Here is a 19,975-nt window from a genome sequence, read left to right on the forward strand (position 1 = left end):
AGAAATTACTAACTCTACAAACACAACTTGATGAGATTTATTTAAAAAAAGCAGAAGGGGCCTACAAAAGATCCAGAGCTAAATGGATTGAAGATGGTGAAAGAAGCACAGCTTATTTCTGCCGATTAGAAAAAAGACGGCAAGAGAGAAATTCAATTAAAACTTTATTAATTCAAAACCAACTATGTACAGATCCAACCTTGATTAAAAAGGAATTGACTTCTTTTTACAGTAAGCTATACTCGTCTACTTTCTCTGCGATTGATTCAGACTCTTTTTTCAACCATATTAAGGATCTTATACCCTGTATTGATGATGATTTTGTAGAGTTATGTGAAGCTGATATCACTATTCTTGAACTAGACAGAGCTGTAGAAAACCTGTCTTTAAATAAATCTCCCGGCTGTGATGGCCTTACTTCCAATTTCTACCGACACTTCTGGGATCTATTAAAAAATCCATTCATTCTCATGTTAAAGGAAGCAACCGACAATTTATCTTTTCCGCCCACTATGAAACAAGGAATAATTACTTTAAAACCAAAACCCGGTAAAGACTCCAAAATATTGGATAACCTTAGACCTATCACGTTATTGAATACTGATTATAAAATTGTAACCCTTGCTTATGCTAATAGATTAAAAAGTAAACTAGATACAATTATAAGTGACTCCCAATCCGGATTTATGAAAGACAGATCAATCCACAATAACATCCGTTTGGTGATCGATCTCCTAGATTATAATCATTTAATAGAGGATGATGGTTCTCTTACGAGAGCTCTCTCGTACTGCGTCTTAGCTAAGACGCTACGGGAAAAGTCTCTTTTCACGAAATACTGAAGCAAAAAATTATCCTTAATTTTGTATTTTTGTAAAGCGCATTTGCAGCAGTACACAGCCATAGGCGAGACGGCTCGTTCGCTCATTGGCTTGTTCTGCGGCAACTGCACAGCCTATCGAGCGCGGGCTGATGCAACATCAGACCAATAAGGGCGCTTCGCGCCCTTCTTGCCACTTCCCGCCGAAACGGGTGTGGCCCAACCTATAAAAGGAGCTCGAAAAGGCTGACTCACCTGATTTTTCATCTCTTCAGCGAAGCTCACGCATCGCTGGATCACGGAGGAAGCAAGCGCCGTCTGAGAAAGCACATCAGCAGGACGAGCCATTCCGAAGCTGCTGGCATCGCCGCCTTCCATTGCCGTTCCTGCTGCGCTATCCGGCGCCTATATCCTTTCAATCCTGTTATATACAAGCTGTTCTTTATGTGTGTGTGTGTGTTCGCCCTGCGACACACACTCGTAAAAGAGCTCGCGTCTTTTTTAAGATGCCTTCCTGCGGCTCGTCAGAACCCCACTCAGCGAGGGAGACCGGTACGTCATCTGTGTCTCCTGCCTGGGTGAAGATCATGCAGCGCTCGCTCGCTGACGGCGGATGCCCCCACTGCGAGCTGTTGCCATGGTGACTCTGAGGACTCGCCTGGCCTTTTTCTCTGAGCCTGCATTCTCCGCTGCGCTGAGGCGCCGTAAAAGCATCGCTTCCAGCGGATTCTGGAACCGTCTTCAGCTCAACCGAGCTCGCCGGTTCGCCCTGCTTCACCGGCCCCCCCTGCATCGCTTCCCGGTGGGCAGCGCCCGCTGTTTGTCGGCGCGTCGTCCGAGGAAGTCGATCTCAGGGCCGCGTCGGGGGAAGAGGACACGCGCTCTCTGCTAGCTTCGGGCAGTGAGGGCTGGGCGAGCTCCGAGGATCTCGCGCCTTCTGCTCAGAAGCCCAGCAGACGAGCTGACATCGAGAAGGAGCCGGGGCGAAGGCTCGTGTTGGCCGCGATGAGTCTCGCGTTCCAAGGGAATGGCTGTTTCGAGACAGACTCTATCCAGATGGATAGTTGACGCCATAGCGTTAGCTTACGCTTCCAGGGGCCTTCAGTGCCCGTTGGGCGTCAGAGCACACTCCACAAGAGGCATCGCCTCGTCGTGGGCGTGGTCTACTGGGATCTCCTTGCAGGATATATGTATGGCGGCAGGTTGGGCCTCGCCGTCTACATTTATCAGGTTCTATAACCTGGAGGTTCCCACCTTGCAAGCAAGGCTGCTGTCGGTATAGGCGAATCAGGGCCCTGAGGGGAATTCTGAGTTCACGAGCGCTATGCGCTGCCGACTGTTATATGGGCAGTATTGCGTAAGACCCGCATTGCCACATTGGTCAGGCCTTGCCTCGGCTGTGTGACGTCATATTGCCGCATCTACGGATGCTGCTAGATATGGGACGGAGGGCTTTTTCCCTTTTCTGTCCTGGACTCTCTGTGAGTCCCTCAGGTGACTGTGCACTGTAAATCCTGGGCGTTGCTTCAGGTTTATTGGTGTGTGATCCCTGCGCGCACGGCGTTTTACATTGGGTTCCCGTAGCGTCTTAGCTAAGACGCAGTACGAGAGAGCTCTCGTAAGAGAACGTACTCGGTTACTAAACGTAACCTCGGTTCTCTCTAGAAGAGCGAACGAGTACTGCGTTCTCTGCCGTGCGCACGATTCACTCTGGTTCGCTTCGGCGATGAAATAAATCAGGTGAGTCAGCCTTTTCGAGCTCCTTTTATAGGTTGGGCCACACCCGTTTCGGCGGGAAGTGGCAAGAAGGGCGCGAAGCGCCCTTATTGGTCTGATGTTGCATCAGCCCGCGCTCGATAGGCTGTGCAGTTGCCGCAGAACAAGCCAATGAGCGAACGAGCCGTCTCGCCTATGGCTGTGTACTGCTGCAAATGCGCTTTACAAAAATACAAAATTAAGGATAATTTTTTGCTTCAGTATTTCGTGAAAAGAGACTTTTCCCATAGCGTCTTAGCTAAGACGCAGTACTCGTTCGCTCTTCTAGAGAGAACCGAGGTTACGTTTAGTAACCGAGTATGTTTTATTTTATTTCTCGACTTTTATAAAGCCTTTGACTCTATCGAACACCCTTTTATTTTTCAGTGTTTAAAACTTTTAGGCTTTGGAAACAAATTTCGTGCCACCATAGAGTCTCTTTATGATAATTCAAATAGCTCCATTTCTTTACCAAGTGGTACATCACCAAGATTTGCTATTAAACGGGGAGTCAAACAAGGGTGTCCTATCTCTCCTTTTCTCTTTATTATTGCCACAGAAATGCTTTCTATTTTTATTAAAAATTCAGACATTGCTCCATTGAATGTTATGGGGCTACCTGTTGTCATAAGCCAGCTTGCAGATGACACTACCATTTTTATGAAACACCTAACTGAGACCCCTAAAATAATACAAGCAATTAATACGTTCTCGAGTGCCTCTGGGCTTAAACTTAATTTGAACAAATGTGAATTAATGCCAATTCATCAAAGTGACTTAACAGAAGCATACAACATTCCTATAAGATCTGTTGTCAAATACTTAGGAATTCACATATCAAGGAAACCAGCTGAAAGTGAAAATTTGAATGTGTGGAGAATAATAACCGAATGTCAAACTAAACTTAACTCCTGGTTATTGAGAGACATTAGTTTACTTGGGCGGGTCTTCCTTACTAAGTTGGAAAGTATATCCAGATGTATCTACCCGGCGTATTCGTTGGCCATCCCTAACAGAGCCATCAAAAAGGTCAACCAAATCAACTTTGATTATATTTGGAAAAAGAAAATGCACTATATTAAAAGAATACAAAGAAGGAGGCCTACAGGCTATTGATTTTGATTTTATTAACGGAACACTGAAAATTAACTGGTTAAAATCTTTCCTTAACAATAAGAGCTTTTGGTATCATATCCCCAGCGAAATTTTCAAAAAGTTTGGAGGTATCGACTTCCTGTTAAAATGTGATTTTAATATCCAGAAACTTCCGGTCAAATTATCCCTATTTCATCAGCAAGTCCTTTTATATTGGAAACTTTTGTACAACCATAATTTCACCCCGCATAACACGCCGATTTGGAACAACAGATACATTACAGTTAAAAACAAATCATTATATAAAAAGGACTGGATGGATAAAGGTATTTGGTCCTTGATTCATTTGACTGATGGAAATGGGAGTGTGATGACATACGAAAATTTTTGTCTTAAATATGATTTTTTAGTTGATCGCAATTCCTTCGCTTCCATAATGAGAGCCATTCCCATTCCTACATTAAATTTGATTCAAGAGATAGTTTTGAACTCAACTCAAATTTCCCCTTATCTTCCACATCTATTAGTAGGAAATTGTGATTTCAAGAGTATGAAAATTCCTAATAAAATGATTAGAAAGATGCTTGATGATATTACACACCCTTTATTGTCTTTTCGAAACTCAATTTAACACATCTTCACCAAAGATACTATATATTCATTACGCTCTAAATACTTAAAATTTCCCATAAATCCAAAAGCGAAAGAAATCCATTTCAAGGTTTTAAACGGTGTGTATCCATCTGGTGAATTATTACGACAGAGGTGTGGTTTTGAAACGAACAATTGTGTATTCTGTGATGATATTGAAACTTCTGTTCATTTATTTTTTCAATGTATGCACTCTGAAGGTCTCTGGACTGATATCCATGACTGGCTGCACACAAAGATCCGTACTGAACCTTTTTCTCAGAATGACATTGTTTATGGAGTTGTATTGGACAATAATGAATGGGACTTCCTGGTAAATAATATAATTATTCTTGCAAAATTTTACATTCACAAATGTAAATATATGAAGGTGAAACCTAGGTTCTATGTATTTCATAACGAGTTTCTTTCTTTCACCAAAGCCCTTAACATAATGAAAAGTAAACAAGCAATGAAACTTCTTAATTTAATTGAAAAATATACTTTGCGATCAAAGCCCTAGCTGTAATTTTTATTTTATTATTTATTTTAATTCAATTCATTTTATTTATTTATTTTTTTATTTTTTGGTGTGTGTATTTTGTTGTTGTTGCACCTGCTCCTGTGGAATGTTGAAAAGAATGTAAGCCATATTGTTTGTATATGAGTTTGTTGAATAAAAAAAAAAAAAAAAAACAATCTTAGCAGTAAAATATTTTTAGCCAAGAATCCATTTCATATATGGGAGACCTTGGAGATGAGGAAAAACATTGTTGGGTTTAGCTCTACCTCCGGTAGGGGTATCTCAAAAATTCAGGGGCATTGTCACTAGCCTATTAACTCAACTGCTAAATGGCATGGACAGTAGTGTTAACACTTGCACCACGATGTATGGGGATAATCAGGGGGCCATTGCACTGAGTGGAAATCCAGTGAATAGATCTAGATATAAGCATTGTTGGGTTTAGTTTTACCTCCGGTAGGGGTATCTCAAAAACTAAAGCACTTTTTGACCATTTGTCACTAGCCTATAAGTACATGCTTTCCTGAGTAGTGTTTGCTAGACCAATGTATTCAGCTTTGCAGGTCGACAGTGCCACTGTCGGCTGTTTCTTAGACTTCCATGAAATAACAGGGCCTTGTTCTGTCAGGCTGAAACAGTATCCTGAAGTGCTACGCCTATCTTCTTCAGAAGATGCCCAGTCAGAATCACTGAATGCTATTTAAGACTTAAAGTCTTGTCTGTTTTCTTGAAACAAAACTCATAGTCAGCTGTACCTTTTAGGTATCTCAGGACTTGTTTAGCAGCTACTAAGTCACGTGTTTTAGGTTTTGCAAGGGTTTGTGACAGTTTACCGACTATCCAGCTAATGTCTGGTCTGGTACAGGTCATTGCATAGATCAAGCTTCCAACAAGTTCACGGTATTCTGTATTGTATACCAGATAAGCTGGGCTATTTTTACTATACCCCACAAATATTCCCTTCTCACATCTAGGGTCCAATTTCTTTTGATTGTGTTTGTACGCATAGCATTCTGATCCAAAAACTCACATTTTAGAAAGGTCTGGTTGTCTTCCTGTCAACATGAAAATGTGAAGTATTCTTAATTCTGTCATTATAGCATCTGTTTCGAATATGAGTAGCAATTTGGACAGTATAAGGCCATAGAACCTTTGGAGATACCTTCTTTATTAGTAGACACCTTCCGATTTCAAAAATGGTTCACCATTGTCTCTCAGCTGTACCATTTTAATAAGGAGAGTACAGGGATGATGTATGATGTCTTATACCTTTTTCTCATAAAAGTGATTGAAATGCATTGCCTGTATATTCTGTACCACTGTCTGATCTTATGCATTTGACTTTGGGCCGAAACTCTCATCAAATTTCGTGAAATCGTTCTTCTCTGTTAAGATGTGGGAGGTTGCTCCACAGTCTACCATTAGTCCATTTTTCGTAATATTATCTGGAAGAAATGTTTGACTGACTTCGAAAAAAAATGTTTGTTCTTTCTCACGTTCCTCTTGTTTTTCTGCAGCCTGTTTAGCTTCGTCTTTGTGCCCGTCTTTTCTCTGGCGACATGTCTCATCACTGTGTGTTGAACTTCTATGGTAGCTGCACCACTTAGGTACGCCTTTTTGGCGGCAATCACGTGCAACATGACTGCGGTTTCCACATCCATAGCAGGTCACGGATGCTATGTTTACTTTCATCACATTGTCAGTTTTGGGTTTATCAACAAATTTTTCTGTCTCTTCATAGCTTCTTAGTTTGCTTTTGAACTGGGTGAAAGTCATTGCTTCATTACTCTGTGTAGTATGGATAGCGAAAGGTTTGTAGGAATCTGGCAGGCCCTTTAAGATCATAGCTATTATCAGTCCGTCACTTACTACTTCTTTTGTAATAATGATAATGTAGTCTGTTATTGTCTCGTCAGATTCCTTCTTTAACGAAGTTAGTTCAGTGTATAGGGCGATAATTCTCGGCTTACCCTGACTGGCGTAGTGACTTCGAAGTATTTCCAGAGCTTTCCTGTCATCATCAGTCTCCTCTCGCATCACCAGTGACAAGCTTTTATCGTCAAGAAACTGGATTAGTTCAGTTCAATTAGTTCAATACCCGGTTGACACCATTAATCTCAGATGACCAAGAAACTTTACTTCCCATACTTTGTAGTTATTTTCGTCTCCGTCAAAGACTAGCCTCTGCCATCTTCCTCCTGTAACGTTAGCATTGGCGCGCCTGGGCCCATAACCTGTTAAGGTTTCATTTCTTTCCATCATGCGTATGTGTAATATGTTGTTGTCTTCCATCCATTAAAGATTACTACAAATATAACTTCTTAGTAATGTTTTATTTACCGTTTACATCTCAATGCACTGGCATAACATCAGTGCTCGAGGGAGCAGCAACAGGTTCAATGTGAAAAGATTTATTTATTTATTTTATTTTTTACATCTACTTGACTCAAGTCAAAATAAAAGTCCCGTCTGTTGCACTCTCTGTTACCTGTGACGTCACTTGCAATCAACACAAATCGTGCATTTTGCCAATGGAGACAAGACGCTCTGGTGGTGATTAAACGATTAAAACTAAATTAATATATAATTTACAGGGTCCTGCAAGAAAAAGACAAGACGAGCAAATCCGTGGCCAGAACAGCAGAATATGAATGCAATGCACAAAGTCTTTCATTAAGTGTTTTCCTCCTGTAGAAAAAACAAACACTTAATATGGCATAATGTATTAAGATACATTAAGTTCAATTAAAAGAGCAAATTCGATATATAGTTATTATTTAATGTACTAGAAGGCAAGCAGATGGCTATGAACACAATGCGCAAACTTTGTCTTCCCATACAGCAAAAAGCTTAATGTAGCCTAATAACAGACTAAGATGATAAAGACAATTCAGTAGGCCTAGCCTATATGTCTTGTTGTTGACTCAACGTATATACAGACCAGCAAATATGAGCATGCATTATATAATGCATTAAGTGATTTTAAAAGGATCAACTCCGTACAGGCAAGCAGACGAGTACAGAACGCAGTTGTGATGAGTGGGGCGAGGCCGAGGGACGTGGGAACGAGGAGCGAGGCCGGTGGAGTGATTGGAGATGAACTACACCTGTTCGAACCACCGGCCTCGAGTCCCACGGAGGAGATGGAAGGATATAAAACTGGAGCGACGACAGTGAAGGACGATTGAGGACCAGGCCTGGGCTTTAGTTTATGTTTGCTTTTTATTTGTGCGCATCAGTCGTCCGTGAGGGGCTGATGTGCTGTTTTGTGTTTATTTTGTTATTAAAGTCTTTCATTTTGATTGTCCGCCGGTTCCCGCCTCCTTCTTTCCGAAGATTACGGAGTTTTTATTATTACAGTGGTGCCAAGACTGACGGCTGTCCAAAACCGGAGGAGCTGTCGCCGTCCACCAGGCGGCGGAGGAGTGTCGTGCCATCTGCCGAGGGCCGTCCAGTGCCACCGCCAGGCACCACGGAGGAGATCACCCAGCTGGTGGAGGGTCGAGCAGCAGTGCGTCGGGGAACAATTTTATTTTTTTTTTCTCCCCTCTCTCATCTCTGTCGCTCCTCCTTCCATCTCCTTTTCTCTCGCCTCATCTGTCCTACCCCCAGGTTCCTGCAGGTCCCCGTGAGCGGTCCCCCCGTGAGTGGGGCGGGGCCGAGGGACGTGGGAACGAGGAGCGAGGCCAGTGGAGTGATTGGAGATGAACTACACCTGTTCGAACCACCGTTCTCAAGTCCCACGTCCCTCGGCCCCGCCCCACTCGTCACAGCAGTGCATTAAAATGTACATTAAAGGTTTTCCTCCTATAGAAAATAATTATAAATAAAACACATAATGTAGCTTAATGGATAAAGACAGTGAAATAAACACTGTCCATTATGCCACATTTTGCAGTATGTGAAGGAAAATACTATATGTATATTCATTAAAATAATGAACTGTATATTTAATCTGATATTTTAATAGCATCTTAATACATTAAGCCATGTTAAGTGTTTATGTTTTTCTACGGGAGGAAAACGCTTAGCGAGAGACTTTGCGCAAACGTTCATATTCTGGTGATCTGGCCACGGATTTGCCAGTCTTGTCTTTTTCTTGCAGGACCCTCTACGTTATAGTACTAAATTAGGTTTAATCGTTTAATCACCACCACAACGTCTTGTCTTCATTGGCAACACGCACGATTTGTGTCGATAGCAAGTGTCGCAGGTAGCAGAGAGTGCAAGTAGCGATTGCAAGTGACATTGTAATTTAGTTTATTTTTTCTTGTCTTCGCCACCTGGCTACTGTTATAAAATGTTGGGAATTCAAACAAAAGTAATAAAAAATTCAACTAAATAAAAAATAAAGACTGCAAGTTACATCACTAGCGGAAGTGCAAGTGTCTGAGAGTGCAAGTCTGAGAATGCAAGTGCAAGTCTGCAGCCAGACCCTTTTGGGTCTGTTCACACATGCGCACAATGAACTCTCAATGAACAGTCAGTATCATAATCTAACATGAAAGAAAAAAAAAAAAATAATAATAGTAAGCAACATAATATAACATAAATGATGAGAACATAACTCAACACGTGTTTTCAACATTTGCTATGTCACTATATGGGGAAATAAACTTAATCACCTCCAAACCTGATCTGATAGTAACTTCATGAACATGACCTCCTCATTTTGATAAATTTATCACAAGATGAAGGTCTTCACTACAAAATGCCAGAATAAAAGTTTGGTTTAACTTGAATAAATTATGACTTGAGAGGACACATGCTCTCTGCTAGCTTCGGGCAGTGAAGGCTGGGCGAGCTCCGGGGATCTCGCGCTTTCTGCTCAGAAGCCCAGCAGACGAGCTGACATTGAGAAGGAGCTGATGCGAGTGCTCACGCTGGCCGCGACGAGCCTCGGCCTCGAGTGGTCTGCACCAGCGCCCCCCTCTCGTTTCCGGCTGGATGGTAGTTTTCTTCCGGATGAGCGTACTTCTCCGAACCCAAGCCCGCCCCATTTCTTCCTGAGCTTCACAAAGAGGTGGCAAAGGCTTGGAACGCTCCATATTCAGCGCGAACTCGTTCGTCTGTCTCACCAACATTCTCCACACTGGATGATGCTAAAACAGAGGCTACCAGTCACTTTCGCCGGTGGAACAGGCGATAGCAAAGCACCTTTGCCCGCCCTCTGCTGGACGGTGGACGAAAGCGGTGTTGCCAACTAAAGCCTGCCGCATGACGTCATCTCTGCTTGCGCGGATCTTTTCTGCTGCTGGGCAGGCTGCGTCTGCACTACACACCATGGCCACGCTGCAGATATTTCATGGTGATATCCTCCGTAAGCTGGACGAGATGGGACCTGAGGCTATCTGTCTCGCGGATTTGAGGAGTGCTTCGGATCTCTCTCTTCACGCTACTAAGTCTGCTGCACAGGCCATGGGACGAGTCATGGCTTCCGCTACTGTGGCTGAGAGGCATCTATGGCTGAGAGGCATCTATGGCTGACGCTTTCAGGCATGGCAGAGTCTGAACGCACTGCATTCATGAGTACTAAGGCACACCTCTAAACACGATGCCCTCATGCCAATATGTTCAATGCTAATTCTTTCATGATTTCCATATGAGGAGGTCACCGAAATAATCTCAACACTATATTGTCCTAGATGCACACTTTGAGCTGCTATGCACCGATCACAACATCCAGTAATGCTTTTGCATATGAAGCTCTATTTCATAACTATTTCATTAAACTATTTCATTTTAATTACTGCTTACTGTGGCATCAGATCAAAGTGTGCAGGAGAGTGCTGATTAAGTCTGGCCTTTTACTGTTTATCATTTTTACATTGCGATCTTTTTCTATCTGCTTGGGACTTTTGTGGGACCTTTTTTTCGTGACAGTTTTACAATTCAGTAGGTTGTAGTGTCTAAATCTAGTTTATTGCTTACCATTATGAACAGTGTGCATGTTGAAAGAAAAAGCTTTGCTGTTTTTTTTTTTTGTTCTTTCTAAATAAATTAAGAATTATCATTTGTGCAGACTTGCATTAAGATAAACACTCAATCAAGCTTTGTCTTGCACGGTAGCTAAAATATGTGCATTTGACTTTTTTTCTTCCTCCAGCAAAGAGGCAAAATGCCACATGAAATTTTATTATCATATGTAAAATAAGCAATTAATATACTTGTAGTTAATGTATGAGTATAGTAACAACAAAGCAACAAAACACTGAAATAAAAGTTACCCATTTTAACTTGCATGCATATATTATTATTGCAGCTCATATATCTCCAAATGTGGATTTGTAGAGAGTAGACACGGAGACTAAAACCACATGTAACATCCAACAAGTCTTGCTTCATCCATGAAAACATTTTAAAGATCATGCATGTGATTTACTACATATTTAATTACTGTACATACAGAAAACATCACTATGTGATATATTAACACTATTAGTAAATGTAGAGGTACAACAACAGGGTAAATACTGCAACTCTGCCTTTGATTGGTAGCCTAATCAAGAACTAAATCAATTATCAGGGAATGTTTTTTTTTTTTTTTTTTACATACAGGTCTACTCTTTAGTCTCAGCAATTTTTTCAATAAAGAAATGCATGCATATGCATGTAGGCATATGACACTAATTTGCATGCCGGTAGAAAACAATTGACTCCGTGCATTTTAAAAGAAAGAGGAAATCACAAAAACAATTTCATTTCCACACTTAATTCAAATAATGAAACATCACCCAGCTACTGATCTAAAAACTTGATATTAACACACAGGTGATAAGAGACAAATGTATTAACAACTTGACTGAAATAGACATAATCATTCACACGCAGCCGGTGCGCAAATATTGCGAAGCAAACTTTACGTTGGAAAATATTCAGGCTACGCAAGAGAAATAATAAGTAGGCTATACTTACTTGAGCCAAGGAAACAATCCGTAAACCTTCGGAAACAGCTTGTGGAAGGCGGATCATCTTCCATGTCTGACCGCAAGCGAGTAATAATTACTCTTGATATGATATGCGTCTAGTTTATTGTCGACCGGCTGTTATAAATGAAACGATCCGACCCTGAACCCCCCAAAGGGGGGGGGGGGGGGGGGGGGCGTCATTTCTCACGGTTGGACATCCTCTTATGTTATAGTGTCGAGGCAGGACGTTGGAGAATTCATATGAAAGGAGCGTCTAAGGACAAATGGGTGTTTATAAGTGCTTCCACTAGAGGCCTTCTGCGCTATAAAGAGATGTCGGTGCATTTCGGGTTCTTCTGAGTACAGAAGTTTCTTTAGCTTCTAGATCTCAGTCACTGAGAGTATTTTAACACAGGTAATATCGTTGGTGCGTAAAAATCAATCTGTCAGGAGCCATAAACGACCTCATATATTGTGATGATGCAGGCAGCAGATCTGGAGAAATCAACTATTTGCTGCTGCGGACTGACGCGCTCTGACGATACCACTCGTCAATGACTGCGTGTGTGTGTGTGTGTGTGTGTGTGTGTGTGTGTGTGTGTGAGAGATAGTATGGCAAGCCGAATTAACTTTTATTCATTCGCAGGATATGTATTCTTGATATCAACAATTCAATTTTCACTAGTTAAAATGTTGATTCTTGATATCAACAATTCAATTTCCACTTGTAACAATTATAATTTTTTATATCAATAATTCAATTTCCACTAGTAACAATGTTAATTCTTGATATCATGAATTATATTTCAACTAGTAACAATGTTAATTCTTGATATCAGGAATTATATTTCAACTAGTAACAATGTTAATTCTTGATATCAATTATTTTTAACCTGGGAATGCCAATAGGCAAGCCAAATTAACTTTTATTCATTCACAGGATATGTATTCTTGATATCAACAATTCAATTTTCACTAGTCAAAATGTTGATTCTTGATATCAGGAATTAGATTTCTACTAGTAACAACTGCTATTTTTGATATCAACAATTCAATTTCCACTAGTAACAATGTTAATTCTTGATATCAACAATTCAATTTTCACTAGTAACAATGTTAATTCTTGATATCAACAATTAAATTTTCACTAGTAACAATGTTAATTCTTGATATCAGGAATTGTATTTTCACTAGTTAAATGTCACCATAGGCTTCCATTCAAATTTAATTGTTGATATCAAGAATTGCTTTCTTACTAGTTGAAATTCCGATTTCACATATCAGAAATACAATTCTTACTAGTAAAGACCTTTATTTTTGATATCAGTAATCACATGGTTACTAGTACTGACGTCAATTCATGATATCAACAATTTAATTCTTGATATCAACAATTTAATTCTTGATATCAACAATTTAATTGTCGCTAGTGACAATGTTAATTTCTGATATCATGAATGTGATTGTTACTAGTAAGAAAGCCATTTTAGATATCAGAAATTATATTGATATCAGAAATTATTTTTCAGATATCAAAAATAACAATTGTAACATGTTGAAATACATTTACTGATATCAAGAATTAACATTTCAACTAGTAACAACTAAATTGTTGATATCAAGAATTCACATTTTTACTAGTAACAAAGTAATTATTGATATCAACAAAGGCAGTTGATATCTGAAATTGTCCTTGCAACTAGTGAAAATAGAATTACTGATATCTTAAATAACATTTTAACTAGTAAAAATACTTTTACAGATATGTAGAAATGCCATTTTTACATGTAAGAATAGCTATGGTAATGAGATCATGAATATTAATGAGATTTTCGACACTCCTCCTTTTTCAGCATTGGCCAAAGATGGCAGAAGAACGTCCATGTGCAGAAACGGCTCCTCCTTTATTTATTTGTTTTGTCAGTGAAACTTGAAAATTATATTATGGCTGGATTCATTAAAAACAATTATTGTTAATTGTAAAAAAAATAAATAAACAAAAATAAATTTATGCTGTTTCTTTTTATTGGCCAACAAGTCATTCGGATAATTAAAGGAAAAGTGAACAATGCATTTATTTAGTTTAAAAAAAAACTTCATGTCGCTTTTTCAGGTGTTTATTTTTGGTTTTATTACACTTTCGTCTAATACATCAAATAAAAAATACAACTAAAGGAAAAAAATATAATAATGCGTCATACAAACGGTTTACTGAATTTTTTTTATTTTTTATTTTTGGAATATCGTTGGCTACATGAATGAGTCGTGTCCTTATAGAAATTATTTTTAAATAACATGTTGTCCGGCTCTTGAAGCATCGGTGGACAAGAGGAATGGTAAATAAACAGTGTTGGGGAGTAACTAGTTACATGTAACGGCGTTACGTAATTTAATTACAAAATTAATGTAACTGTAATTAGTTACAGTTACTAAGAAAAAATGAGTGATTAAATTACAGTTACTTATGAAATTTTTAACGATTACAAAGGGGATTACATTTGAATATTTACACACATCCACATACAGATTTAACTGATTTCTTTCCCAATTGCACTGACTATTCTGAGACATACCGCCCTAATAATTTCCGGGATGCGGAAACACAGTCTGATTCGTAGAATCCAGTCATAAAAACGAAATGCCTAACGCGGACGGAATATGGCACATTTTGGATGACTAAATCAAAAGTAGGTCAGTACACTTGAATCAAAACATGACATGGACTAGTGTCTGTGAATATTAAGCCCCAAAAATGCAATATATGTCTCCTGCACGTTCTGCGTGTCTGTGGAAATCAGGCGCGGACTGGACACCGGGAGAACCGGGACAATTCCCGGTGGCCTGGCAGCCGATTTTGCCCCACTATTTAATATCATTAAAGTATAATTGCCTGCCGAATGTACTAAAGCGATCATTTGCGAATCCGCCGTTTGATAATTAAATCTCTAATAAATCATGAAGTGTTAGTCATGACTCGCGCGCTCTCCGCGCCTCCGCCAAACGGTTTGGATCAGACTCAATGCGAGAGAGAGAGAGAGAGAGAGAGTGGACTTTGGAAGCGCACAGCTTTTTTAAATTTATTTAATCAAGCAGCAGCACGTTGCTCATCAGTCATCACTCAAAATACTAGGACATCATTATTATCAGTTGTAATGTTACAGTAGTAATTTAGCTGAAAAACAATCAGATTTTTTTTATAGGTTTAGGGGGAGTTACGGACAGACAACAACACAACCCTTACGAAAATTAACGTTTTAATATATTACTATAAATCCAGAGAAAATAGTTACTATTGTTTAACTGTGGTAACCAAAAATTTAAAATGATTTTACAAATTGAGTTATTTAAAAATAAATACAAATCCATTTGCAAAAAACAAAACAAAACAAGGTTATTGTATATAGGCTAAAAAAAGCATGGTCAATTTTTGTAAGGGAAAAACATGACTCGTGTACAGTATTAGGATTTTTCTATAAAGATATTGTAGTATTGTAGAGTATTGTATTGTAAAGTATAGTTTTGTTCAATCTTGAGTATTAAAGTCATGAGAGAGATGGATTAAAGGGCAAAATAAAGAGACTGAAGAGAAAAATGGAAGTGAAGGTGCAGTTCAGGAGAGAACTTTTAATTATTTTGCATGTCCCCAAATTAAAGATTTAAACCTTTTTTTATGTCAGGTCCATACAAAAAATAGTTTTGACAGTGAATTTGTTTGTATGAGTTTGAATTTTCCAGTCTGAATTTTTTTCCCAGTCCACCCCTCCTGTAAATTAATGGCAAAGACATGGATTCATTTACTACACATAGGCCTACTGAAGCTCGCAGTGTTTTCAACCTCTGCCGCCACAATATAGGAGTACACGAGCACATAAACAGAATTTCTAGAACTGTTATGTGTCACTTCATGTGCATTTTACTTATTTTGAGAAAACTATCGTCATATACAGAGACAGCAGTTTCAAAAAAACACCAATGTTTCAGGAGTTTATTTCACAGAATACATCACATGCTTATTAGATAACTGTATTTAAGTTGATGTATATGCTTTTATTTATTATTCTTTAATTTTCACAAATTTAGAAAAGTAATCAAAAAGTACTCAAAAGTAATTAGTTACATTACTTTAATAAAGTAATTGAAAAAGTTACACTACTATTACATTTTAAACAGGGTAACTTGTAATCTGTAACCTATTACATTTACAAAGTAACCTTCCCAACACTGTAAATCACAGATGTGCTGGTATTCAGTACAACCATCCTCTTGTCAAAAAATGTTTTTTAGAAGCTGTAAAATATTACCAAAAAGCCATCATGCAATGCTTATAGCTTGTAACATTATAACTATAAAGTCCTGCCAACCAAGTGGAGTTATCTATCTGTGCAGCAGTTCACTCCTCTCGGTCCATTTAGGCTGAGTTCAGATTGTCTTTATTATATCTAATACAAAAGGGTGTTGAAATTTCAATCATTTCTTCACATTTTCAGAGGACCTGATGGAAAGTAAGAGGTTAATTTTGAAAATACTATTTTTTATGTTTTGGTTTGTTCATTGTTGGGGTCTCACTGAGAGACCCCAATGAAAAAAACTGCGTAAGCTGCATGTTAATGTGCCGGTTTAGTCAACATTTTCCTGAAATGCCCTGCCAGTCTGAGGATGGAGGAAATAGCTCATACCTTGTAGAAGGGAATCCTCGCCGCCGTCGTCTGGAGTTTTGCGTTTCTTCGACATTGGCGGTCTAATATGACGTGTTCTCGGTTGTCTGTTTGTTCTTGGCTCAAAACGGATATAGGTACCAATGAGAACAATAGACTCTCACATGTCTGGACAAGCACATAAAACTCGCAGGATGTTGACAGTTGAAACCTTCACAAAGCACGATCCCCATTCATCCAGGCATCCACAGTTTTCAGTTCTCTCCAATACGAGACAAACGCAACGGTAGCAAAAGTTGGCATGATGCGCGAGTGATGATGCTGGTAAAGCAGTGTGAAATAAAAAAAGAAAGGAAACCAGAGAAACCCTCAGATATGTTAAGCTTCTGGCTTAGATCATAAGAAACAGCGGATTTTCATCTGACAAATGAGAGATGTTGCTACAAAAGTGATTTGCGCATCACGTGTGCCCTGGATTATACTGAAGCAGAAAAGTGCGCATCCACGACAGGTTGCAACTCAAATCGCGCTCGTCTCTTCGCACAAGTACGAACACCCAGGGTGTTGTTGACCTTGTTATTGTGATACACATCAGTACTAACATGTTCAGATATGTTAGATATCTCACTGTCTCCAGTCAGCCGAGGTCGCCTTACAGCCGGTGAACTGTACCTCTTTCACAGCGATCATCTTTCCAGCGATGCGTTAGCGACGTTCGCCTTATGTCGAGCACGCTCTTCTCAAAACTTCTTATTCCGGTTGCTAAACCACGGAGTGACCAAACGTTCATGATTTGAGGGCTCTCTTGGTTTTACGTCGCTTAAACTTGTGCGCAGAGGTAGTTTTTCGACCCTAAAACGATCTGTGTGTGTTTTGGTGGCACGAAACAGTTTAAGAGTTGTATATAAATAAAGGCTGCGTTAGCAGCAGCATCATCAGGGCTCCAGCGTTTCCATTCAAGAGGCAGGTGACGTCAGTAGCCTCCTCCGCAAATGATGCCAAGACTACAGCAGATGAACTCAAGGATTTTACGCAAGCAAAACAAACTTTATTATTCGAAATGACCCGGTTGTTTGTAAACCCGACGTACGCTGCCTCCAAAGCCATAATTTGATTGAAAACAGCAGTCAAAGAAAATTAAAACAAAGTTACATCCAGTTTTGGAAAACATGTCATGCTTTACCAGAACAAATCTTAAATCGAGACATTAAGTTGAATAATAGATAAGCAAGAATATCTTGTAGAAACACATGCACTCCTCAAATTATTTTTCTTTCTCAGACACGAGCACAATAAATATTCCTATTTATTAATTGATCTTGCATTGCAGAAGTTGCATTGCATGTTTTACTTGATTGATCTGGCAACAGTCTAAGGATTTTAGTGACGTGAAATGAGCTGTCACAGAGTTAGGCTACTTTGCCCGAGTTGTTGACAAAAGTAAATAATAATAATAATAATAATAATAATAATATCTCAAATTGTCTTAAACATGTAGTCAATATTGCACTCTTTAGCATAACAATTTAGACAAGTTCACAAGTGAACACCTGTTGAGGCGCAAATCAGCTTTTTATGATAAAGCATTTTTCCGCAATAACTCTCATACGAAACTGCATAGCTAATCGTACGTTTTAAAATGTGTTTAATGGTATGCTACTGTTGGGCAAATAATTTCTGACCTTTAGCAGGAGTTAAGTCGCAAATACACACAAACTATAAAAAATAAACAAATAAACCTAGCCCTAACCCTAACGTGGGTTCTTTCGTAATTCTGTTAATTTGTGACTCTAAATTTTGAATTTAACAGGTTGCATTGTCATTTGCTGTGAGATGACTATCGCGGATCACCGTAGCACTGCTTGTTCGCCTTCAGTGTTTTCTGTGGGCAAACAGGCTGCAAGCCCCCCCCCCCCCCCTACTTTCACTGCAGCTCTATTGACGTCAGAGCTGCTTGCGTCTCTGCTCTCTCTTTGACAGAAAGAATTATTATAATTTTTTTTTTCTCATCTCTCCCCCCCGATCCTAATAGGATTATTATAGAAAAATGCACACGCCATTTCAATGCTAGTAAAACGACATTTTCAGCCTCTCATTTAATGCATTAAAATGTGAATGTATAGTCTATTAAAAAAAATTAAATAAAAAATAACTAGAACATAGCTACTGTAGTCTATTTGAAATATTATCTCCAGATCCAGGCGATAAGTATAAATGCCTTGTGTTTCCTAGAAGGGGGTCATCACATTTCCCCACCCCCCTCTGAGAACACATTAGAAAGCTGAATTAATCCTTCCCCTATTTGCGCAACAACATGCTATGACGTCAATTGGTTTTTGAGGCTTGACTCTCCCATGCAGCGCCATAATCTTGCGTGATACACTAACCAGCTTATAAGTGATTTGCAAACTAACCTTTCCTTTGTTCATAGTCCCTAGCGGTAACCTAATTAAGTTCATATTCCGATCTTAGACTACTATGCTACTGACCGCAGTTATTTAGTTCATTTCACAGATTTTCCAGACAGGCTTTCAGTCTGTTTATTTAGCCCAAAGTATAATTAAGTTTTTTACGCGAACGCTAACAGTAGAATAGCTGTGAGCAAACACAGTCAGTTGACACAAGTCGGTTGACACAAACGCACTATGAAGTTTCATCTTTGCCGGTGTCTGCGCTATTTCTCTCCAGAAACAGTGCGATAAAAATGTCTTTTGTACTTGTACTTGCTGGACACTCTGGGACGTCCTGAAGACTTTTTCACTGCAGTCAAACCTCTCTCCTTGAAGTCCTTGATAATGCGGTAAATGGTTCTGTCAGGTGCAATATTCTGGCAATTTTGATGCAAAGGAATGATGGCTGCACATGTTTCTTTGGAGGTAATATTTTGTGGTGAAGCTGTTTTTGGCAGTGGCAAAGTATAGGCAGCAAAAACAAGCACAAAACTCTGAAGTCTCTTGAGGTTGCTTTAATTGAACAAATGACTGACACTTCACATACTGACAAAGAGCGTTGAGCAAAGAGTGTTGGTCACCAATCCAACTAAACTTCCATTTTGTCCCCCTATCTCCACTTCTTGACCAAACAGTTAGGATTTTATAATCATCCCCTCAAATTCAAATTCAAACAGTCCAATTATGATACTATTCCAATTACAATATAATTAGCCTAAACTTCACTTGAGAATGTACATCATCTTCAACACCATCATACAAACATTGACATTAGCATCTTTTTAATAAACTCTATTTTCATCATCAAACCCAATGAGCATTTTAAAAGACATGCATCCCAAATAACATTCAAAAACCATTCTCTACACGCTCAGTGAGTAAACTCCTCCCCTCTCATGGATGGTATAAATATGGCTTCCTGTTTGCAGCCGGCCTATCCATTTTACCTGACTAGTACTCATTCACACTTTCACATGGGCTGCTGATATAATTAGTCAGTTAATGTTAGCTGGTCATTTTGTGTTTGGATTTTAAAAAAAAGAAGAAGAAAAAAACAAAACAAAAAAAACCTGATATTTGTTTTGTTGGGAAAAGTTCCTGTTTTTGACCAATGAAGCTTTTAGCAATTATTTCAAATG

General features: G+C 39.2%; 2 protein-coding genes across 2 annotated transcripts in view; both read right to left on the bottom strand.

Annotated features, from left to right (window-relative positions):
• Window positions 1–11,895, bottom strand: part of LOC132110970 (cAMP and cAMP-inhibited cGMP 3',5'-cyclic phosphodiesterase 10A-like) — a 192,685-nt gene extending 180,790 nt beyond the window's left edge. Inside the window, exon 1 of the mRNA XM_059518121.1 lies at window positions 11,739–11,895. Within this exon, the coding sequence (XP_059374104.1) occupies window positions 11,739–11,802 (64 nt within the window). The 5' untranslated portion in view covers window positions 11,803–11,895. The remainder of the gene's footprint in view (window positions 1–11,738) is intronic.
• The window catches only part of LOC132110972 (vesicle transport protein SFT2A-like), a 277,590-nt gene that overhangs the window by 169,451 nt on the left and 88,164 nt on the right, over window positions 1–19,975 (bottom strand). The gene's annotated exons all lie outside the window — the stretch shown is intronic.

The sequence above is a fragment of the Carassius carassius genome, chromosome 30 (genome assembly GCF_963082965.1).
Source record: "Carassius carassius chromosome 30, fCarCar2.1, whole genome shotgun sequence".
NCBI lineage: Eukaryota > Metazoa > Chordata > Actinopteri > Cypriniformes > Cyprinidae > Carassius > Carassius carassius.